At 36.6% G+C, this 24423-nt stretch overlaps 2 protein-coding genes across 2 annotated transcripts in view; one reads left to right on the top strand and one right to left on the bottom strand.

The window, feature by feature from the left end:
- LOC142346286 (BBSome complex member BBS1-like) overlaps positions 1-24423 on the top strand; it is a 176788-nt gene that overhangs the window by 29008 nt on the left and 123357 nt on the right. Inside the window, exon 12 of the mRNA XM_075398800.1 lies at positions 2983-3089. Within this exon, the coding sequence (XP_075254915.1) occupies positions 2983-3089 (107 nt within the window). The remainder of the gene's footprint in view (positions 1-2982; positions 3090-24423) is intronic.
- LOC142345919 (uncharacterized) overlaps positions 6864-24423 on the bottom strand; it is a 39894-nt gene continuing 22334 nt past the window's right edge. Inside the window, exons 4-6 of the mRNA XM_075398379.1 lie at positions 21191-21320; positions 10815-10921; positions 6864-7169 (exon numbers count right to left, since the gene is read on the bottom strand). Of these exons, the coding sequence (XP_075254494.1) occupies positions 7023-7169; positions 10815-10921; positions 21191-21320 (384 nt within the window). The 3' untranslated portion in view covers positions 6864-7022. The remainder of the gene's footprint in view (positions 7170-10814; positions 10922-21190; positions 21321-24423) is intronic.

The following is a 24423-nucleotide window of genomic DNA, read 5'->3' as shown; positions in this document are numbered from 1 at the left end:
GATAGTAGCCCCTGTAGCCTCTCTCTAAGAAACAGAAGTATGTTCAACTACGAAATGCCATCAAAATAAATCGGACTTAATGCTTTTGTACAAAAATCTTTTTTTTTCAATATCTTCTATTCTTTCAATCCCAATAATGCTCATTGGAATCAACGGCGGCTATTTTCCGGCAATCTGCCGGGTATGTTTTGAATAATTGCTCGAAGTTTGTTTCAGTTGAAGAAAACAGTCTAAACTTAACAATTTGGCCCAGAGTTTTCGTTTTACCATTTTTTTTTTACTAATTACTGTTTTTAATTGCTCTCAATCGAAGTTTTTAACAACTATATTAATCCTGTAATAATAATTAGCCCAAATATTAATAGCCGCCCTCATCTTCTCAGCCGGCTATTATATCGCTTCTATTTTTTTTCTATGAACAAAAAAAAATTTTTCGCTTTACCTCATTTTGCTGCTTTTTCAACATTTTGCGTGAAATCTTTTTGACTTCACTAGGCTAGTTTCTCTCATTCTGCTAAAAGTGGTTTTGAACATCAGTTGCTCAGCAAAGCAATTCAAAATGAACAAAGTCAGTATAAAAAATTGGAAGTCAGAAACGGGATAAAACCATAAAGCCCAATTTTAGATGCCCGCTATTTGAACATCTTTTCTATAAATCTTAGTTACCATCTCTAATGCTTTTTGGTATTGATAGTAGCCCTTGTAGGCTCTCTCTAAGAAACAGAAGTATGTTCAACTACGAAATGCCATCAAAATAAATCGGACATAAAAAATGGTTTTTGTACAAAAATCTTTTTTTTTATCTATTGTCTCAATCCCAATCATGCTTATTGGAATCAACGGTGGCTATTTTCCGGCAATCTGCCGGGTAGGTTTTTCAATTATACAATAAAGGGTAGTTATTACGTTTGTCTAGTTGCTCTCGAAGAGAAGCAATTTTTGTTGACGTGTGCGTCTTTTTACGACTCAAAGAGGAGTATTGAGATTCCACAAGTTTGAAACCTTGACTTCTGTTTTAGAACGGCTCCCCACAATAGCACTCCTACCCCTTCCCCCCCCCCCACACACACACACCTACGACCACACCCCAACTACCATTCCCCCAAAAATGTTGTTTTCTCACTTTATATTGCTTTATAGTTGCTCTCGAATGAAAATCATTTATTGTAAACGTGTGTATCTTTTTCTAGAAAAAACACACGCCCACGTTTTCATTCACATTGTTTCCGCTCGACCGTTTTTTCTTTTCTCTGCTTGAGATTGATCGTTGACTTAATTGACTTTTTCAAGCACTTATTGATTTTGAGTAATTTTAGTTGCTCTCACTCCGAAATAAAGTCTGTTGTTCAAACAAAACCGATGGTTAGACTCGATGACAAGGCACTGATTCTGCAGTGGTTGATAACTCCGTCGATGTGACAGAATTTGACTCAGGACGTATTTTCGCACCCATAAAGAAAACTTTATCCAGGCTGAAGATCCTGAATTAAATATCTTGTCTGTTTTTCTTGTCTGTTTCTTGTCTGTTTCTTTTACTATCTTTTTGAGACTGCAGATCTACGAAGCTATTGCAGCTAATTTCTGGCAATCTGTCAACTATTTATTTTTAACTCAAGCAATTGTTGTTGTGGCCTGGTTTTGCGACTCCAAGGGTAACATTTGTTTAATCTTTAAGACAATTATTAGAGTAGTAATATATTGCTCCCAAACAAAGTAAAGTTTTTAGCAATTTTATTGGTCCTGTGGTCTTTTTATGCGTTTTTCCTTGGACCAATTTTATCTGGCTGTTTTGAATAATTGTTCTCAAAAACAGGATCAACAGGTAGCGCCCGGGGGCATTTAAATTATCTTAGATCTTCGAGCCTTACCGCCTTCTCTTCGAGCCTTACCGCCTTCTAAGTATGTGATTCACAGAACCTGCTTAGGAGACATAAGATCTTGATGGTGTAAGAGGTAGTTCTTCAGAGTCTGACCTCTCTCTTCATGCAACCCCCTCCCCTAAGCGCTGCATCCCAAAAGAGTTAACAAGGTTAAGCCCGGAGGTCATTGCGTCGCTCTTCAGCTCTCTTAGAGCCTTAATGTTCTCTATATATGTGAGTCAACGTCCCAAAAAACTTTGAGGGGACAAAATCCGTAGTTTAAATGGTGATTCTTAGTCTTAGACATTGACCTCTCATTCAGTCACTCTCCTCACCTCCCCGTCCAACCTCCTTCACTTGGCAATTTGTTCCCCTCACCACTCGTCCAGTTCTATCCAACTCCTTCCTTCCACTGGAACTCTAAAAATTGATGCGATCTTTCGTACTGTCAACTTTTTGTCTGAACTTTTAATTTTTGGCCTTCAGGAACAAGTTCGATGGTGAGTATTGGTGACTATTTGTTTTGCTTATCTGGGCCATTCTAATTGTTCATAGCTGATTTTCTTTTCTAAAAAAATTGTTTGGTCGGTTGGGCAACACTATCTAGCCCGGTGCAATCGATAGTAGTGTTTAATCTGAGCTTGTGTGACAGTTATATAAAAGTCCTTCTGGGCTTTTTGTGACTTTGTACTTTGTGCCTTTCTAGTGTTTAAGTATGTGATTGACAGAATCTGTTGAGACATAGATTTATTGGGTGAAGATTGTTCTTCGTGATTCACCCCTCCCCTTCCCCCCCCCCCCCAAAAAAAAATTCACCTCCCCCGCATGCCTTACACCTTTAACAACACACGCTCGACTCCCTTCGGACCTCCACTCTGCTCTCACTCGAAATTTGTGATCTTATTTATTTGCTACCTTTCGGGCGTTATCTAGGCTGCAATGCGATGTGAAGATGTGTTACTACATTTTTTTAGTGAGGCAACTTCATTGTTTTTTTGTAACAAGTAAATTAAAGTTATAACCGTATGGTTAAATATACTTGAAACAAATCATTCAAGCAATACATTACGACAGCAATATTCTAAACAGTGTGGTGAGTGAATATAAGCGGTGTGCATTTTAGTTCCCAGTTCCAGCAGTGCCGGTGAGTGTAGATGCGGCAGGAGAGTACGATGTCAACTACAGAATCACTATACTCTGTAGAGATGCAAGAGTTTATGCGGCCAAAAAGTAAGTCACTAGTCTGTTTCTCTCCTACTGTTGCCTGGGAAGCATAATCGGGAGTGGATTTCTGTAATATATGACTCACTTGGTGTTAGTGACTTCCATCTTCCATTTTTCATTTTCACCAACTGTTCGAGAATCTATATGCATTCGGAGATCTGATTCGTGCCTTTTCCTTTGTCGGATTGGGAAATATTATAGACAATTGTTTATGCGGATCTTTTCCGTTTGTGCCCCCCCCCCTGCTTAGTGAGTGGTTATTATATGCACCCGATAGACGCGCGTGCAATATTTTTACATAATGGTTTACTATGTAATGGTAAGTGCTCTTTAACGGGGGGGGGGCACAAACGGAAAGATCCCAATGTTTTAACGAAAAATGATGTAGTCGTTGGCTTCTATATCAATGATTGGAAAAAGAATTAAGTAATAAGAATAGCGATAATTGTTAATCTCTCTTGAACGAAGTTTATAGCAATTATTGTAAACGTGTGTGTCTTTTTTATGCAAAAATTTTCGCTTGACAATTTTGACTTTTCGAGTGACTTTTACGCCCTTGAAATTTTGCATTTCGCGTGATCTAAAATTCCCTCTCAATCACAATTTCAAGCAGCTTAACTCAATTGGCGGCAATTTAATACTAAAAGTCAAATGCAAATTGCGCCGAAACTGGAGCCATTTTTCACTTTAAATCTTAATAGTGGTATATGTCAACCTCTAATGTGGTTATTTGACGCCCACTTTAGAACTTCTTAGTCCCATTTAGGCTCCCCCCACCCCCGACTGAAGCAAGCTGCAATTGATTAGAGCTCCTGACTAGTCGTTCGAGAGCAAGTCTTCCGACGTTTAGTCGGTTATGTTTGCTTTTGTCTTCTTCAATTGCAAACAATGTCGGAACCAAACTGACTACCTTGCCTGGTTCTCGAGCGTTACGCCGACATGGTTGTTTTTGTAGTCACTGGCTATTAATCTTCGAAGAAGTAACAATGAACTCTTTGCTTATTGAGGTTAAGAATATCCTTAGTGATAAACAAGTGAGAAGCAAATGAGTACTCTGGCCGGGCTCAGCTAACTTAGAAACTTCATAACAATCGTCATAACAATGTAGCAAAAGTTGAGCAGATGAAGACTTTGATTTTAGCAGTTTATGAATTAGTTATCAATATGAGAGTCAACTTCATTGGTAATGCTCACCAATTAGCTATTTATACGGTGTACCGAACTCCAAGTGTAAATCAGTACTGGGAAATTGTAAATGCAAGTCTTCCATGTAATATATTTTGCTCACTTTGCCGCTTAAAATTTGCGCCTTTCAAGCGTATACTAACGGCGCAAAAGGCAAAATTTCGTGGCGCAGAAATGAGAACAAACGTCTTGGGAGCGGGAGATTGTGGTTTCGATATCCATGCTGAACTTTATTTTTGCACTTGGCCCAAGTCTGACCATTGTAAAATCAGACAGAACGCAAGTCTAACAGCTCAAAAAAATGACATGAATTAGTCTGTGATTCAGTAATGATGAAGAAGCATTTATTCTGGACCAGTACTGAAATGCACTTGGAGTTAGATACGGTATTTAAACAATTCGATTCAGCAAAAAATCTGTAGCATTAAATCTGTAACATTATCAACTGCTCGAACAAAGTGTAAAGCAATTATTGTTATCGTGTGTCTTTTAGCGTGTGGTTGCTAGACCGTTGCGCTTTTGTTCTGAATCGGTCTTTCTCGAGTGACCTTTTTAGAGATTATATCCGTTGCTAACTTAAAGGCGATTGTTGTTGAAAGCAATGACGGAATAGCTTAGTGGTTAAGGTGGGCAAACACAATCCGGGAGGTTGAGCATTTAAACCCTTCCCCTGTTGTTAATTCTTGCACCCATGAAAAGCTGTTATCCAGGCTGCAACCACCCTCTGAATTAAATTGTTCCACCTGTTTCGAGGGCAATCAGTCGGACGGTAGTCAGCTTGTTTTTCACTCATCGCTGATTGGTTGTTTGGCGAGATGACGTCGATTGGCAGAAGAAAAAAAATTGTTCAGAAAAAATAGGCAGACATTCTTAATTGCTCTCAAACAAAATATAAGTCCTGTGGTCTTTCTTTTCGATTTTTCGCTTGAACTATTGTTTGTCTGACCCATTTGACTTTTCGACCTCAAAAACGGCATACACAGGTAAAGCCCAGAGGGCATTAAGTTCTCTTAGAGACTCTCAGCTCATTAGTCTCCAACTAAAAGATTCACAGGAACTGTTTTGGAGACATACTTATGGTGTGAAGGGCGGCTCCTAGAAGTTGCCCCCTCCCCCGGCTTCCTTTTTGGATTACCTGCGGATTCCTGCTTCGGGTTGCCTCCTTTTTTTCAAATAACTGGGAGGGAGGAATCTTATGAAAATTGCTGAACACGTACAAGTTTCGGGATGTGCTTTTTTGTTGAGGGAAATTGTAGAGACAAAAAGTACAAGTATCACAAAAAAATCATTTTGCGGTGTTAACTACCGTGGTTTGTCTAAATAATAGGGAAAAAAGCGTTAGAATAAGCACTTAAATCTTACAGCGTGAGATCTTAAACCTTACTAACTTATCCGTAGAGTTTGAAAAGTTGATATTTCTCTCACATATACAGGTTATCAAGTGACGTACTTTATTTTTTTTGTTTTTAGTACTCATTTTAGGTAAAGTTAACCAGCAGGAACACAAAAAATCCCGTGCTAGATAACGTTCAGCAAAAACAAAATTATGAAAATCTTTTTATTGAGAGATCTTTGTGCTTTTGTAAAAATGATGTAAAGAATTTAGATTGAGAACTGCGATATAAATAAACAAGCAATAAAGAGTGAATTTTTTAAGGGCGTCGGATAATCTAATAACTGCTCAAATTTTTAACAAGATAATTTTCCGATTTTGGTCCTCGAGGTAATAGTTAAATGAAACGCATTCTGCAACCTAAGATTTCTGATCATTTTTCAACGTTACCATATGTTTCAATAATACAAATTTTTGTATCGGAATTTTTCATAAATTTTCTCTAATGTCTAAAATGTGTGGCTTTTTAAGATGGTTTTGAAATGATTCAATTGTTTTTTAGCTTGTTTGAATTATATCAACGCTTAAAACTCTCTCGTTATGACATGAGTATAACTTTTTACCAAATAATAAAATCAATTCTAATGAGGGAAAGAGTAAATATTTTGAGACAGATGATTATGGTTTAGGCTTCACTTGTTTTAGTTTTGAATTTCCGACGCTTCGAGTCGCTTCTGGAATTATTCCGGCTTCGCTTTTTTTCAGACGGTGTTTTGACCTAGCAGAATTTTTTGTTTTTAGTTTATTGGTTTTGAAAATACGGTTTTTAAATTTTTAATTGATAATATGGTGTTGATGGAAATGGTAATACAGCGTTTTTGCGAGCCTGATAACTTTTTCAAATGGAAAATTGGCTCATATGTCCAACTTAAGTTAAATTTTGATTTTTAAATATCTATACTCTCAGAATGCGATTCAGCGAAACTGTTTGAAACAATTTCAGGGTGTGCAGGGATATTCTTAAGATCTTGAAAGTTCGAGCCCATCCCCCAACTTTTTGAACATAAGATTTTTGGAATAGAAAATGAACTTGGTGAAAAAATTCCAATCCTTATCGCTTCATTTGCCTAGCTTGTTTTAAATCGAATGCGACATAAAGTTACATAAATCTGCAATAATCGATGATCTAGGTTGCAAACTTGAGTTATAACTGAACGCTAAATAGGAAAAGTAGCATTGAGAAAAGGGTTGCTTGAGCAAAATTGGGCATGAAAAGATTAGAATTGTTAATATACAATATAATTTTACTGTAAGCAAGTGCTTGAGAAGAACTAGTTTCACTTTTTATATTTATTGATATCAGTTAGTCAAGTGAACTATGTGACGTGTGCTTTATGGTTGACTTTTGTCACCAATTAAGGCTACACTGCATCGAAACTCTTGTTGCATGTTTTGCTGGCTATGGTTCTGTAGATGTACAGACATCCGTCTCTGATCAGTCCAGGCACCATCAGCCAGAACTCTGTGTTGGGTAGCATCTCTGTCCCCCTTGCGCCTTTGTAGAACGCCTATCATAACACACATTTGAAATCAGATGCGTGCAAATAACTCAAATCTTTCAGCAATAAATCGATCTCTCAGAGCTTCATGTCTAGTTGTGTGAATAGTCTAGCAATTATAAGTTCATAGCAATTATTGTAAACGTGTTGACCTTTTTATATGCAAATTTTTCGCTTGACCATTTTGCGTTTTTCTTCTAGAACATTCTTTGACTTCTCAAGTGACTTTTTCACGCTTTCGTTCATCATTTTTGAGTAATCTCTATTGTTCTCACTCCGAAGGAAAGCTTGTTACTAAAATAAAATCGATTGCAGCATACGAAAAATTGGGGCCTGATAGCCGAGCGGGCAGTGCTTTGGTGAGGGAGCGGGAGGTCCGTGTTACGAATCCCATCGTGGGCAGATACTTTTGCACCCATAAAGAAAATTTTATCTAAGCTACAGCCTCAGAATTAAATTGCCTCCCCTGTCGTTCAAGAGCAATTCTTCCGACATTAGTCGGTTATGTTTTCATCTTGGTGACAAGCACTTCGATATTTTATGCTTAAATAAATTTGGAACTAAGAATCCTAGTGTTGTTCTTTAAGTGCCTGGTAAGTACGCTGTATTCGATCAACATCATAGGATTCTGGTTTGATCAGTTCCCGGTTTAATACAACACAGTATGTTTAGAACTCTTACTTTTTCTCTTTAAATTTATAGCGATGCAAATATACACCGATTAACAAATAAATGACAGGTTTTTTGTTGTAGGTTTGATTTTCTCATCTTTGCGATACTTTTCACAACCATTTCCCTTTTCCTATGGTTTAACAAAAGAATTTTGACGGCAACCTCTTGAAGAAGAAGCGGTATTCGACCCATTTTAACGAAATGTACGAAGTAAGTCCATTTGCAATTGGTGATCAAACACCAGAAAACTTCATTCAAACTATTTATAGTGTAGCAGCAATCATTTATAGCCATACCTTTTTTCCTCATGTACCCAGTTATCAACATTTTGAAGACATTGAACATTACAGAACTCAGCTTTCATATTATACAGCAAAAGTATTATTTGTTGAACCTCTATGGCATTCAACTGATAAAATGGAATAAAAAAAACATAAGAATGCCAGGACCGATGCAGAAATAACCACCTGTCATTAAGTCTTTTTCATCAAGATATAAGACGTGTTCTGAGCTTACCTTTTATTAGGAAACTATCTGAACTGTCTTATGGTCGTCTCAAGAATAGAAGTAATCTTAAGGCTTACCTGACTAATTAAAGTGCTATGACGCTAGTCTGTTACTCTTCGATGGGAGTACTAGTGGAAAGAGCACGGGCCCCAATGCTGCTATCTAGACTTAGTCTCAAATATATTTCACGAGCGGAGTAGAGAGAGATTCATACACTTTATTGTTATATCAGGTCTAACTCTGAAGGAACCAACTAAAGAGTGAAAGGGAAGTATTTTAGCTATTTCTAAAAGGGAAATAATAAATATATTTTTCAACCAATCAGAAAAGAGTATTTCAGTTTCAGTAAATTATTTATTTTCTTTTGAGTAAATAGTTTTTTCTAAGTTTATTTCTGGATGTCAATCAAGATTGACTCCAGATAGTATATCAAAATCTTATTCACAAACTGCCGTGGTATTTATTTGAAAAAAAATCAATTACTTAGTACTCGTGGTTAAGTGATTACCGTCAGCCTCTCAACTGCTATTTTTTTTGCCGTTTCGGGCGCTTTTTAGCGGATTTTGTACTTTTCATGTTTTAAGTGCCAGGGGTAATCTTTTGTTTGAGATTATTTTTCATGTGTGTTCCACGCCCTTTCAATTTTGTTATTATTACTCGAAGTTTGTTTCAGTTGAAAATAGTCTAAATTTAGCAATTTGGTAACAATTTTCGGTTTTTCAAGTTTTATTTTACTAATAACTGTTTTTTTTCTGCCTTTCGGATTTTTTCCAATAAATAATTGTTGGTTGTATGGTGTTTGTCACTAAATGAAAACAGTTCAAGGTTAGATAGCACATTTTGTTTAAAAAAATAAATAAATTCTGCACTTTCGTAATTTTCACTTCTTTGTAACGTTTTAAGTGTTTTCAAGCCCGTGTGGTTGGTGAACTAAGGTGTCGTGTGGTTCCTCAACGAATAAACCCAAACTGCTTTTTACATTTTAAATGTGTTGAAATCATCTGTTGATTTTCTACAAGTTTTAGGGAGTATTAGTAAAAATGCAACTGTTTTCTTGGATTTTGTCCTTTGGTTTTTGTTTCTTTCTTGCTTATGTTTTCGAGATGTTTCGCCTGTCAGTTTTTTTTTCAATGTTCCATCTTCGCTTTCTTGGACCGCTATTATAGAAGTCCTATTTTTTTATTGGTCGGAAAAAAATTGTTTAGCTTTATTTTAGTTCAAAGCTTGTACAACATCTTCGTAAAATCTTTTTTAGAGTTTCTCTTGGAAATTTTTTCCTCTCTCCCTCTTTTCAACTTGCTTTTAATCAGAAGTGGCGCAGAAAAACAATCCAGAATGAAACGGGATAAACCCATAAAACCCAGTTTTCTATTTTAACTTTGTTATCCTTAATTATAGGTAATATCTCAACGCTTCTTGGTATTGATACTAGCCTCTCTATTCTCTCATCAAGAATCACGAGTACGTCGAACTACGGAGTGACATCAACATATTTCACACTTCAAAATGTTTTTGTTCAAAAATCAATTATTTTCTTTCAACGCCAATGGAGTTTATGATAATCAATAGTGGCTGATTTCCAGCAATCTTCTGAGTATGTTTGTAACGTCTGCTGTTTTTATTGAACAGAAATTGAGTATACTAGACAATCTGTTATCGAGAATTGTGACTAGAATCGCAAATCTCGAGAATTGTGATTGGAATCGCTGTTTTTTTCCAAATTTATTGGTATAATGAAGTGAATGGTTTTGCTAGTTTGGTTAGTGGCTGGCTAGGGCGTAAGTTAATTTCGGCTTCGAGTCGATTCCGGAGTCTTCCTGCTTTATTTTTAAATTGACTTTATTTTTTACTTTGTTTTACATTAGTCACGGTTTTCATGTTTGTCTCGTTACTTACCTCACTCAGTGTCAACTGAATGGATTTTAAATTCTTTCACCCATTGAATTACGCAATGTAGTGAATCAATCACATTTGATTAGAGTGGCTTGCTGTTGTTATTATTAAGTTTAATTGTCTCTAGCTGGAAGCTGAATTAAGTAGAGTTTTGGAATCTAACTGAAACTGAACACCGAATTAGAGCACACTTTGACACTGAAAATAATCTGTCATGAAAATCTGCTTTTTCTCCGTTTCCGTCTCGGCAATGCTTTAAACTGCCGTATAGGATTCTTCAAGGACTCATACCACTGAATGAAATGTTAGGAATCTTTTGAGTCAAGTTCTATGAGATCGACTCTAAATGTAATTCTGGCTGTATTAAACAGTACATCAATTTAAAAGCAACAAGAAACAGACAATGAACAGACTATCAGAACAGACTACTAAACCATTGAATGCTTTCAATATTTGATTTTTTTGCGTGCAGAAAACTATTATGGACATAATTTATCAAATGTGTGCACAAAATTAACCAATAATTGGGTGACAATAATTGCATACGCCTAGCTTATGACGCTGGATGGAATTGAGTGTTACCTTGTAACAGACACCGACAATCAAATAGAGAGCAATCGAGACGAAGTAGATTATGAGAAAGATTCCTCCCCCGTTGATTCCGCCACTTGAAGGACATGCTCCGGAACCTAAAGTTGAGAGCAACCATTGAAAAGCAGTTGACTCTAATTCCAACATTTGTTTAATTACTCTCAATTCTGTCGCAATTATAGTAGTGCTGTTGGCCTTTTATGCAATTTTTGCGCTCGATCGATTTTTGTCGGATGCCTTTGACTCATTGTCCTCAAAAACGGGATTAAATAGGTTAAGCCCCGAGGACGTTAAGTTACTGAGAAGCTCTCGTAGAGCTTTACTAGTCTCTACGCGTACAATTTCCCCAATCTGCTGCGATGCCATGAAGTAACGGCCTAATTGCAGTTTTTGTCCCCCCCCCCCTAAATTTATCCCCGACGCTATAAAATTTATAGTGTGTTGACTGTTGAGCAAGTTTCACTGCAGGGCTTTTCAATTTTTTTTGGGAGAGTGAAGAAATGATCTTTGAAAACATTCAAGCAAGCAAAATTGCTTGTCGCAAATTTGGTGGTCCATTCAAAGAATTTTTGGCTGTTAGAGATTTCTGCCCCGCTGTTTTAAATTGTTGCATTTATTAATAGCCGCCCTCATCTTCTCAGCCGGCTATTATAGCGCTCCTATTTTTTTTTACAATTCAAAGAATTTGAATTGTATTGGGGCGCTGTCTTTTTTTACGAATCGAAGAGGAGTATTGGAGACGTCCTTTTTTTTAATCAATTTTATTGGAGTGATTTTTGAAGCGCGAAATGAAACGCGTGAAAAAATTTGGAGTTATTTTGGTGCTGAACAAAAGTGAAGAGTGGAGCGAAAAGAGAGTGGTTTTTGTTCATACCGCTGTTTTTGAGAGAGCGAGAAATTGATGTGTAAAAAAATTTTCTCTAAGCGAGCGAAAATTTTTTGTTCACGTGCGGCTTTTTTAAGCAATTTTTTTGCAACTTTTGATGGCTATGAGGTTTGATGTTGATGTTTTATTAGCTTGAGGCTTGTTTCGATAGGAATTGAAGGTTTCAAGTAGTTAATTTGAGTTTAATGCTAATTTGGAGGTTTTTGATCAGTTTTGTTGATTTTTAGACGAAATTTAATGATTTTTTTTATGTTTTTTGTTTTAATGCATGAAGTGGGATTATTGTTACCTAAGAAGCTTGTTACCAAGCTTGTTTTTTTTGTTTTAATGCATGAAGTGGGATTATTGTTACCTAAGAAGCTTGTTACCTAAGAAATATTTAGATACCAATTCACTAAAATTTTCGTGGTATAAATCTTTTTCTTCTTAGGAAAATTGACAGAAAAATTGAGAAATTTTAAACCGTTTTTTTTGCAGTTTCTTTTTTTTGCAACCTTAGACAAGTTTCTTACCCTATTATGACTTGCCCGTTGTTTTGCGAGCTTTTCATTGCTTTAATTGCAAAGGAACTTTACTCGGCTTTGTGTCTCCTTGTGCCATTAAAAAAACTCATTATGATTTTCGAGTTTTTTTTTGTTCAATTTGTTTTTGAATGCCGTTTCTATTCTTCCTTAAATTTATCGCATTTGTGGAGATTCAGGGTTCACAATAGTTGTTGTAGATGTTTAGTCATAAGTATGGCCATTTTCTTCTTCGAGTTGTTTCCGGAATTCTTCCAGCTATGTTTTTTTTAGATCTGTTCACACATTTTCATGATTTTTAAAGTCAAATTGGAGTAGTGATTTTGATCACGCCGATACAGGAAATGGAGCGAAAATGCGATTTGTTTTGCGTTGTGAAATTTTTTTGCTCTAATTTTAAAGTAGAGTGAGAAAACGCTGTTTGAACAAAAATTCGCTTTTTCGCTAGTGATTTTTTGTTCACATGCGGCAATTTCACTTGGATTTTTACTGTTTTTTCAATTTTTTGGATCGGATTTTTTTTCTAATTGGTTTTCCCAATCCCTTAAAAGTGCGTTCTAGGTCTGGTTTTTCTGTTAAGTCAATGAAAATTCTTTGAATTGAACGCCAGCACTTGTCCTGCTATGTTTTTTTACATCGTCGAACAAAAAAATGTTCCGCTTTCAACATTTTGCGTGAAATCTTTTTGACTTCTCTAGGCTAGTTTCTCTCTTCTCTCATTCTGCTAAAAGTGATTTTGAACATCAGTTGCTCAGCAAAGCAATTCAAAATGAACATAGTCAGTATAAAAAATTGAAGTCAGAAACAGAAACGGCATAAACCCATAAAGCCCAATTTTAGATGCCCGCTATTTGAACGTTGTTCCTTTAAGTCTTAATTAACATCTCTAATGCTTATTGGTTATGATATCAGCCCTTGTAGCCTCTCTAAGAAACAGAAGTATGTTCAACTACGAAATACCATCACAATAAATTGGACTTAAAAAATGTTTTTGTACAAAATTCTTTCTTTTTCAGTATCTTCTATTCTTTCAATCCCAATCATGCATATTGGAATCAACGGCGGCTATTTCCGGCAATCTGCCGGATATGTTTTGTAAATAAGTGAACTCTTTTAGTAGTAGCAGTAGTAGTAGAGTAGCGTTTAGGGTTAGGTCCACGGGTTTTCACCCTGCTGATGCAGTCATAATTTTCAGTCGGTTATAAGCTTGCTCATGGGGTAACAGCTTCCGCATTTGCCAAGGATCCTCCACGTGCATTTACGGCCTGGTGTGAAGAATCTGTTAAAGAATTTCCAGGAAATTTTCAGTAGCCTGTTTTTGTTGAGGTATTGGCCACAGCTTTTGTATATTCTGATCATTAGAGTGCTTTAGTCCGGTGAAAAAAGTTGTCGTCAGTTTTAGTCAAGCGGTTTTTGTCGGTTTTGATTTCTCGACTAAGTGCTTGTCAAGTTTGTTCAACATTTGAGTTGTCACTCTCCAGGCTGATGTCTACGTCGTAGTCTCCTTTTTGCAATGCTAAAAGGTACATTAAATCATGCAACTCAATGTACATGCATAGGGGCATCAGTTTCATTTTTGTCATCTGTTTTGTTTGGTTCAGTGCTTCCCAGAATTCATTTAGTTGCATTTTTTTGGACCCTCTCCAGTTTTTGTTTGTTCGTTTTATTTGGCATCCATGCCTGAGAAGCGTATGTCGCAATAGGCACAACGTAACCCACGTAGGCGTTTAATTTGGTTATTCTGGAGCTTTGATCACTGATGTTAAGTTTTATTTGGAATAACGCTCCGATTGCATTATTGGCTCTAAAATGAGTTTTCATTCCAGGTTAGGTTGTCTTGAACTATAATGCCTGGGTCCTTTTGCGAGCTGGTAGGAGTCAGGGGTATCATAGATGGCTGCACGAGTAATTGCCCTGATGTTCAGTACATGTGACTTTTTTAGGTTTGGGAGCATTTTGTTTTCTATTCCTTTGGTTGAAGAGAGCCAGGATTCTATTCCTTTGGTTGAAAAGTTCATGTCGGATTGGTTTCGTGTAACAACTTTAAAGTCATCGGCGTAGCTAAAACTATCAGTTGTTTTTGGTAGCTTGTCCGGTAGAACATTGATGAAGATCAGAAATAGCAAGGACCCTAGTTGTAAACCACTTATGACTTTTCTGGGGCTCGATAGTTCTTTATTAATTGTCACCATTTGCTTTCGTTCGCTTAAGTATGAGCAGATCAGACTAAGCAATTTTCCGCCTAAGCAAACGTTTTGTAGCTTTCCGATCAGTTTACTATGTAGGACTTTATAAAGGGCTTTTGAGAAATCAATGTAGAGAATCGCGAATTGTTTGATTGTGTTGTCGTCGTTATAGTTGTATACTTTATCAAGGAACATTGACAATTGTACAGTCGCAGATCTTTTTCTTCGGAAGCCGAACTGATTAGGGTTAAGAGTTCCCTTTACAATTTTGCAGATCTCGTCAAATAATACACCACAGCAGAGTAGGCTGATCGGCCGGTAGCAAGATACGTCTGCTCTATTTCCCTCTTTAAAGATGGGGGTCACTTGACAGAGTTTCCACTGTGTGGGATATTTTCCCTTGTTGACACAAGTTTGGAAGATTAGGGCTAGGGATTTTCCGATTGTTGGGTGACATTTTTGCAGAAGAAGGTTTCCGATTCTGTCTGGCCCAGTTGATTTGCCATGTTTTAGATTTTTCAGAGAGAGGCATTTTTTCTTTTCTAGACAATTCACTGTGTTCAGTGAGCCATATTTGGTTGCTATCCGAGTTTCGTCCTGATCGTTAAAGACACTGACAAAGTAGTTGTTGAAAAGTTCCGCATTATCTTTGTTGCAAGTCGCTGCGCTAGATTCGAAATTTACAAGTTGAGGAATTTTGCATATATTTTGATGGAGTTAAGGTGTTTCTGGATTTTGCTGAATGTGCGCCCTTCAAAAACTGTTGTTTCAGAGTCCTTAAGGTCATCGTTTGCGCTAGATTTTATCAGTTTCTCCAGCTTTTTTAGTTTTATTGTATTTTCCAACGATTTAGGTTTCTTTGCTTGCTTCATCTTATTGAGACGTTTGACGAGGTTTGAAGTGTAGCTAGAGTACCATGGCGGCAGTGCAGATCGTTGCTGAGTAACTCTCGGAATCAATCGTTAAAAAAATTTCCAGAACCAATTATACCATTGATTGACAAGTTCATCTACATTGCTATAGCAATATGTATTGAAAGGCTCAGATGCGGTTGCTTAGTTAAGTCCATCACAGTCAGTTTGTCTGTAGACTATTTTAGCTGGGTGTTTCATTTTCAGTCGTAGGAACAGATTGTGGTATTTCAAATTCAGTATTGAGTGGTAGATGATCAGAGCAAATTTTGCCTGCGATATTGTATTCTATAGATAGTTGGTGCTGATAAATGCATTGATTGATGCTTTCCGTTTCCTTAACCAGTACTACATCCAGCTTATCACAGCTGGAGTTGGTTATGTTATAGTGAATTAGACGTTCAAGCACTTCTGTTTCGTAGTCGTTTGTTGAGCATATTTGACTCCAGTTTGTGTGCGAGAAATTTAGGTCTGCAGTGATGATCAACTGGCAGGGAGCATGGAAAACGTTGAGAATCCCATCTATAGGCGCTGGGGAAAGGCGCATTGCAGACAGCAGAGTACTAGGTTTTGAATCCCTTGTGTTATTTTGAGCGCAGTGTAGTCAGGGTGATCAATGTCTAGCAGTATCCGTTCTTGGTTTATATTGTTTCTGATAGCTATGGGATTTCCCCCATGTTTGGTGGAGTGATCCTCAAGGGTCGGTCTATCATTCTCATAGATTTTGTAGTCTGCTAATAAAAGTGCCGAGTTCGGTATGTGGGTGGTCAGCCAAGTTTCAGTTAGACAGATTAGGTCAAAATTTTCGAGTTGTAAGCAGTTGGCTAGTGTTGTTCGACGTTTGAGTTCAAGTATACTTCTTACATTAAAAGTGAGCGTTGATAATGGGCGTAGTCAACTGCTGTGTTCTCATTGTGTTCGGAGTGGAGCACAGTTCATTTCCTGTTATTGTATATTTCAACTTTGAGATTTCGTATACGGATTTCTCTTGACGTGTATTGGTGAGTGGGATCGTTGAGAGGTTCTCTCCTCATTTTCAGGCACTCGTTGTGCTTTTTAGCGTCCTCCGTAGAGAGTTCTCGGCTTATGTTGATCGGGTCAGGGAAAAGGTCGAAGGTTTTCAGTTTGTATGCTAACTTTAGCATCAGGTCACGGCTGATCTGATTCTCAGTGTGGATGAGCAGTCCACGGGTCGCGCCTTTGTCAGGGTCATATTTACCTAGACGCGTGGCTTTTGAAAGTTTCCTGTCTGGGATGCTCAGGAACTTTAGCAGATTGTCAACGTTTTCTAGGTCCCTATGCATGCGATTGCCTGGTGACGAACCCACTTGGTAAGCCTCGGATTATTACACCCAGGTTTTTCGGTAACAGTTGCGTTGACTACTCTGCCAGGATTGACATTTCCCAGTGCTTTTTTAGTTATCTACTTTTGCTTTTTTCTTTTGTTTAATCTCAGATTGGACATTGCTAATGATTTCGTTTGATTGCTCCATTTTTCATTTAAGTGCGAGCATTTGTTCTTGCAGTTTTTGCATTTGATTATCGATTTTGCTATTTTCTTTCTCAGTTTTTGGGCTTCTTCTTGGGCCTGCATTCGTTGCAGATCAGTAGTTGGTTTTCGTGCAATTTTGCGATGACTTCAATGCTGGTCTTGTCTAGCTCAGTGCATTCCGTTGAAAGGTGCCTTATCTTATTGTAGAAGCAGGAAGAAAACATGTTACCCTTTACTTTTTTGCCACACGTGTGACAGCTGGTTCTTGTCATTTGTATGAGCTTTGATTGAGCTAAACTTTGCTGTCGTAGGTTTGCGGAGAGATTGCTGTGATAGACAGGTTTTGGGGACAAGGGACACTGTTACTGACCGCGAGAAACCTGAAGGAAGCCTTTTGCGATCAACACAGTGAGGGGGGAATGTAAGAAACCTCTTCCAGTGAAACTTCAATGTAGCCCAATGTGGAAGAAAAAGACTAAGAGTATCTTACTTTACCAGGTACTGCAGATGCACTGACAGTCGTTCGTGAGACAGTCTTATGTCTTCCAGTTTCCACGGGAGTTGAACTCTTTGCTGTACTTCTTGTATAACACCTTCTCCTTGATGAGATTGCGCAGGTTGTTTAGACCGTCTTCGTTTAAGTGAAGAAGGTCCCTCTTGCTGAAGTACCGTGCACATGTTAAGTTTTGTTAGACGATCTGTAGTTCCACTATACTTTACCGGGCTTTTTGGGTTTGCGTTCAGCTATGTCCTGTAAGAGGTTTTTGACGGCTTTCGATCTTGTTTTGTTCTCGTCTCGTTCTGGCACTCCCAGCACAACGATAGAGGGTGCTCGGTTGCCAAGGAAGTTTGCGAGCTCAACAATATCGTCTGCTACTTTTCTGGCAGGAGTAGGGGAGGGCTCATTGAAATTGTTAAGGTCGTTACCTCCAATGAAGAGAATTATGATGTCAAACAGACCAGCTGGGGGGTTGTAGTCGTAGGCCTGCCTGACTGAGGCACCTGGTAGGGAGACGATGTTGAGGTTGCCTGCGTCCAGGTAGATTGCCTGAGAGTCTGCAATCAGGAGGTACATCGTCGATGATGTTCTGGTGACGTGATATCTGGACTTCTTCCTCTCTGACATTCAGGACCTTTTCTCTAAAATCCTTCCACGGGAGGCCTTCCACAAAAGGTCGCAAGCATTACAATCTATTTAATAAGTTTTGCTTGCAGGCAACTTTAGTTATGAATTGGTTAAAATTTTCTAAGTCTTAAGTTTTTGTCGCGAAATGACAAAAATTGAGAATTTTGAAAATTTTTTGTTACTTTCTATCACTTTTTTCAGATTTATTCAAAAAGAGAAAATTATATGTTTAATACGCCTTGCCTGTGTTTTATTCTAATTATTGGAGTGAAGTTGAAACCGGAAATTGAGGGAGTGAATGATGTGCTAAATTTCTATTAAAAGGTATACTGGTTGTGCTCATACCGCTCTTCAAAAGAGCGAGAAAAGTAGTTGTGATAAAAAATTTTTGGAAAGTGAGGGAGTTTGTTGTTCATTCGAAGCTATTTTTTTTATTTAGCTTCAATGTTTTTGCCAAATTAAATTTTCTATTAACACTACCGTTGTTTGTTGTGTCGAGATGGAGTTCATTTAACGCTATCTAAGGAATAATAGGTAATTGGCGACAACAAAGGGCTAATTTTTGAATTAAAGTTTTCCAGTCCCGAGCTTTGTAATTAATTTTTTGCTCTTTTCTGGCATCTTTTTTGTTTGGTTTGAATTACGAAATGTTTTTTATGCAGTTTAATAAATTTTAACGCCTTTTAGTCTGCTTTTTTGCTTTCGAAAAATTTTACAGCATTTATATTTGTAGGAGAGCTTTTTACGTAATTTTTTGGAGAGCTTTTCACGGAACTTTTTTTGTATATCACGTCTATCCTTTGTTTCGTTTAATGAAAGACAGATAACGACATTAAACGGGTGTTGCAACTAATTGTCGTGGAGTCGTAACTTGCGAAAATGTTATTATATTTGACTTCGTCTTGCTTTTTTCTAAATGATTACATGTCGCATATCAAAATATTTTTTGATTAGTTCGCAACTAGTTGATATTTTATTGTATTTAACGTCAAGTCGATTCTGGAATCTTCCGGCCACTTTTTTATTTGCGTCAAATAATATAAAAGAGGACTGAACTTGGATTTTGTTTTTAATTTTAACAATTATATTAATACGGCTAATAAAATAGTGTTAGGTTACATGTATCGTATCGATAACTGTTACACAAATACATTTACAATGAAAAATAAGCTTTAACTTCAAGTCATTCCAGGACACATTAGATTTCATGGCGACCTCGGAATCTTTTTTGAAAGCAATTAAGAAAACAATGTTTTCTATTTTTCTTTGCTTTGAGGCAATTTATCATAGCAAAAAATTTTGTCTTCGATTTGTGATTTATAGATTAGATTCCAAAGTCTTCATCAGCGATTAGAGATACTCTCTTCAAGTAATGAGCTTTTATAGTTCAGGTGGTAAATAGTGGGTATAACTGTTATCTATATTAGCAGTTTCCAAGAGAAAAGAAAGTTATTCGCTGTCTAGTAACATCCTGATTGGATAGATTTTTTACTTAATTTTTTAAATCCATTGATTGATCATTATTTTGTCTACAGAACTGCACAGATGAGTTGTTTTCCGGATTTAGTATGTTTTCGGTAAGGAGAACTGCAGAATAATGCAGTTGGCTGATTACTAGAGTAAAAGCAGTTTTGTTTTTCCGGTCATTTTAATTGAATACATAGTTCATATGCCACAGAACAGTTTGCTTCAAAAATGTAATTTTACTTTCATGAGGAAAGTACTTGGTCTAAATAAACTGCGAGGTGCTTGACTTAACGTTTTGTGATGATTAATAGCCGCCTTCAGCCTCTCGTTGGCTTTTATTTAGGCGCTCTCCTTCTCAATTCGCTTCACCTTGTAATCACGTTCTTCGTTTTACATTAGTCATGTTTTTCACATTTGACTTCTGACTTACTTCACTCACAGTTTCAACTGAATGGATTTAAATTCTTTCACGCATTCATTTAGATAATGTGGCGAATACTGTCAAAGCCAAAATATCAAAACAAAAGGAGACTGGTTTAACCGATAAATCCCGGTCATGAAGTCATTGAGAATTAGGTTATCGAAGTTCATTAAAGTGTTTGCTAACTGACATTGGTGTTAAGCTTATTAGCTTTCAGTTTAGAAGGTGAATTAAGTTTAGTTTTAGAAACCAATTGAAACTGCACGCCAAATTAGAACACTTTTCGATACTGAAGAAATACCGATGTGCGTCAACGGCGGCTATTTCCCGACAATCTGCCGCATATGTTTTCATTTGAGCCTACTTGCAAAGCTGACTCTGTAGTTTTTCATGTCGCAGAAAACTATGTGCTCTATTTCACCTTCATTTAGCTTGAGTGCGTTTTGTTACTAATAATGAGTTATATCCGTTAAGGATTTTTCAAGTAATTCGTTTGTGTTTGCTAGTTCTAAACAATAAAGAGTCGTCTGTGTTCTGTGCTATTTAGCAGTTTTTTGGAGATCGTTTTTTAATATTATTGACATGAATGTTAAAATGTAGAGGACCCAAAATTGTTCCTTGTGGAATTCCCTTATAAGGATTTTGTTTTTTTTTCTCTTATTGTTTTTTGTTATATAAAACTGACGTGCGACTATTAGACAGCGTTCTTTGAAACAAGTTAACCAATAATCTATTATGAAGGCACCGAAAAAACTATCTATCAGGGCTTCCGCCACCTCATACAGTTTTTAAGCTTAAAAAGAAGGCTCTTCCTATTCTGTGCATATAATGAACGGTACCGTCATTCATCCCTGAAGACACACTGTCAATTTTTTTAAGAGAGAGGGAGGGACAAAGTATGAACATAAGCGGTGAACATGTTGATCATTCTTTTGGAACCACTATAAGGTACTGGGTCTGAAAGAGCTGACTTGACAGACTCTGTGCTTCATTTTATATTTTGCAACTGTTTAATTCCATTTGAGAAAATTTGTCTGAATTTATATATTTCAGTGTAAAAGACAATATTTCAAATATCTTTTAATTAATATCACGCGTGAAGATTTGGCAACATTCAACTTAAGAATAAAATCTATTCTCTTTTTCCATCCGAACGTCTGGAATTTTGTTTGCGGAAAAATTGGTCGCCTGAAGGAGACAATTAGACTGCATGAATAAATTCATTTAGTGTTTTAATTTGCCCAATTGAACTAGAAAATGGTAAATCCATTGTTCAATCTAAGTGGCCAAGCATTTTGAAAGGATGAAACGTTTAACCCTGCATTTGAAGCTTAGAGATTAAAACTTAGAGACTCACCCGTTGTGGTGAACGGATAGAAGTATGTATCGTCATAAACTGTGGCATATCCTACAGAAAAGGACAGTCCTTCCAATCTATCGTTGCAAACGAACTCCACAGTTGCTCCTCTCTTTGACGGATCTTTAGTCTGGAATACAACTAAGGGCACAACTAAATATATTGGCCAGGGCAAGAGGAACGTCTGTCTTTTTCAATAAAGGATTATTTGAGTGTCTTTAATTGCTCTTGAACGTAGTTCATAGCAATTATTGTAAACGTGTGTCTTTTTTATGCAAACTTTTTGCTTGAAAATTTTGAATTTTCGAGTGACTTTTACGCCTTTGACTTTTTGCATTTCGCGTGATCTAAAATTCCCTCTCAATCACAATTTCAAGCAGCTGAACTCAATTGGCGGCAATTTAATACTAAAAGTCAACTGAAAAGTGCGCCGAAACCGGTGTCATTTTTTTTACTTTAAATCTTTACTTTAAATCTTTACTTTGAATAGTGGTATATGTTAACCTCTAACGTGGTTATCTGAAGCCCACTATTGAACTTCTTAGTCCTATTTAGGCTCCCCTCCCCCTCCTACTAAAGCAGGCTGCAATTGATTAGAGCTCCCACTAGTCGTTCAAGAGCAATTCTTCCGACGCTTAGTCGGTTATGTTTATTAATAGCCGCGTCTCCTATTCAGACGCCTACTTGCGATGCCACTTTTACAAAACAAACATTGAGTTGCATTGGAGTACTGATGGAGCGGCTTTTATATGTTGATGATCTTGTTGGAGTATTTGAAACAGGTCATTGCGCACATGAAAACAAAGTTTTCAGAGGCAAACTGCTGTTATGATTGAAGAGCTGTGTGTGTGTGTGTGTGTGAGAGAGAGAGAGAATGAGAGAAAGTACATATCTGTTTTTAACACATTTTAGTGATAACATAACGTTTGAATCAAGTGCGGCACTTCCAAGCTTTGTTCTTAACTAGATTTTTTTGTAAGTTTTTTTTGGCATTTTTGACTCCTTTTTTTGGTGAATATGAATGAGTATTGTTGGCTTTTGTTTTCTTTGCCTACTATATGCTTTGTAACTTCAAGTGCGTATGTTTGAGAGCCGCAAAGCGATAGCTGAGGCTATCTTGGTTTTTACTATTCAAAATTTTGAATTGTTTTTGCACACTGTCTTTTTTTGCAGTTCAAAGAATTTGAATTGTATTGAGGAGCTGTCTTGTTGCGACTCGAAGAGGAGTATTGGCAGAAGTCTTGTTAAAATCAATTTAACTGCAGTGAATTTTAAAGCAGGAAATCAGACGCGTGAAAAAGGTGAATTTTTGAGTTTTTTGTTTTGTTTTGTTTTATTGCTTTAAATAGAATTTGATAAGCAACCTATTACTTAAAGAATGTTTAGATATCAAGTGATTACAATTTCACTGTTATTGATTGCTCTCGAATGTGAGGCAAATATTGTAAACATGTCTTTTTGCAAAATTTTTTGCTTAATCGTTTTTTCGCTTTAATTTTGCGCTTTGCCTATCACATGAAACGTCTATTTTTCAGGCGCTCTCCATTTTTAAATTTACTCTACGTTTTGAACTAGTTTTTCGTTTTACATAAGTCACGGTTTTCACGTTTGACTTCTGACTTACTTCACTCACTGATTCAACTGAATGGATTTTAAATTCTTTCATGCATTGAATTACGCAATTAGTGAATACGGTCAAAGTCAAAAGAGCAAAATCAAAAGACGGGATAAACCTTTTTCATGTGTTTTGTGTTGGTGTTTAATAGCCGCCATCAGCCTCTCAGCGGCTATTTTTTAGGCGCTCTCATTTTTTTACAATCCGAAGAATTTGAATTGTAATGGGGCGCTGTCTTTTTTTCTGCTCAAACATTTTCATGCTCAAACATTTTCGTGATTTTTGAAGTCAAAATGGAGAGGTGATTTTGGTCACGCTGAAACAGTAAGTGGAGCGAAAATGCGAAGTATTTTGCGATGTGACATTTTTTCACTCGAATTTTAGAGTAGAGTGAGAAATTGGTTCACATGCAAGTTTTTTTTGTTCACATGCGACATTGACATTTATTTTTTTTACTGTTATTTCAATTTTTTGATCTGATTTTTCAGTGGTTTTCCCAATTTTTTCATAGTCCCTTAAAAGTCTAGTTTTTGTTTTGTCAAGCTTTTTTCAAGCTTTTTGAAAATTTTTGACATTTTTTTTAATTTTTATCAGCCCTAGATGTCAAGGAACCTCCTTAGCATTTTTTTTGACAAAACATGGATTTTTTTTTCAAATTCTTTGACATATATTTTTCCTTATTCAGGTCTTTCCAGACCCAGGGGCCAGAAAACATTCTAAGGGTTTTGATAGTAAGTTACTGACAAATTTTTATTGGCTATGGAATAGTTTTTCAACTTTTTAATGTAACAAATTTTAGCAATTTTTTGATAAAACTTGCTTTCTTCGAATTTTTTCGGAAGTTTCTGTCGTCTATGGGTTTTGTAGCCTCATGAGACATGGAACTTTTTCTAGAGTATTTCTGGATTAAATGGAATGTCTTGCAGGATTTTAACATCATGAATTTTAGCATATTTTTGTAAATTTCTGCCAATTTTTTTCCAATTTTTCGACATTTATAGTTATTCAGGTTTTTTGAGCCTCAAGGGTCAGAAAACCTCCGTTAGGGTTTGAACATAAGTGACTGCAAAATTTTTGTTGGTCATGGATTAATTTTCAACTTTTTAGTATCACAAGTTTTAGCAATTTTTTTAATAAAACTTGCAATTTTTTTAAGTTTTTAAATTTTTTGTCATTTTTTAGATTTGTCTAGCCTTATGGGCCGCGGAAATTCCTCTGGGGTTTGATAATATGTTTCTGCATAGTTTATAGATGTAAGGGAATGTTTTTAAGATTTTAATATCACGAATTTAAGCAATTTGCATATTTTTCATGTTTTCGATTTTTTTCCGGCACCAGAGACCCTGGGACCTCCTCCAAGGTTTGATAATAAGCTGCTGTATAGTTCTAGAATTAATGGGATGGTGATCAACATTTTTCATGACTCCAGTTTAAGTAATTTTTGGATAGAATTTAAACTTTTCAAATTTTTGGAAAGTTTTTATGTTCCAAGTGTATGGATGTTTGAGCCTGTGAAACTACTTCAAGGTTACCGGATAGTGTCCTGAGACAATGAAATTGTTCTTAAGATATTAATGTCCTGAAATTTAGCAAAATTTTGTTAAAATTTGTAATTTCT

This window comes from Convolutriloba macropyga, chromosome 9, assembly GCF_964194025.1.
Source record: "Convolutriloba macropyga chromosome 9, txConMacr16.3, whole genome shotgun sequence".
Taxonomy (NCBI): domain Eukaryota; kingdom Metazoa; phylum Xenacoelomorpha; order Acoela; family Convolutidae; genus Convolutriloba; species Convolutriloba macropyga.
This window is presented reverse-complemented; position numbering and strand designations above follow the sequence as displayed.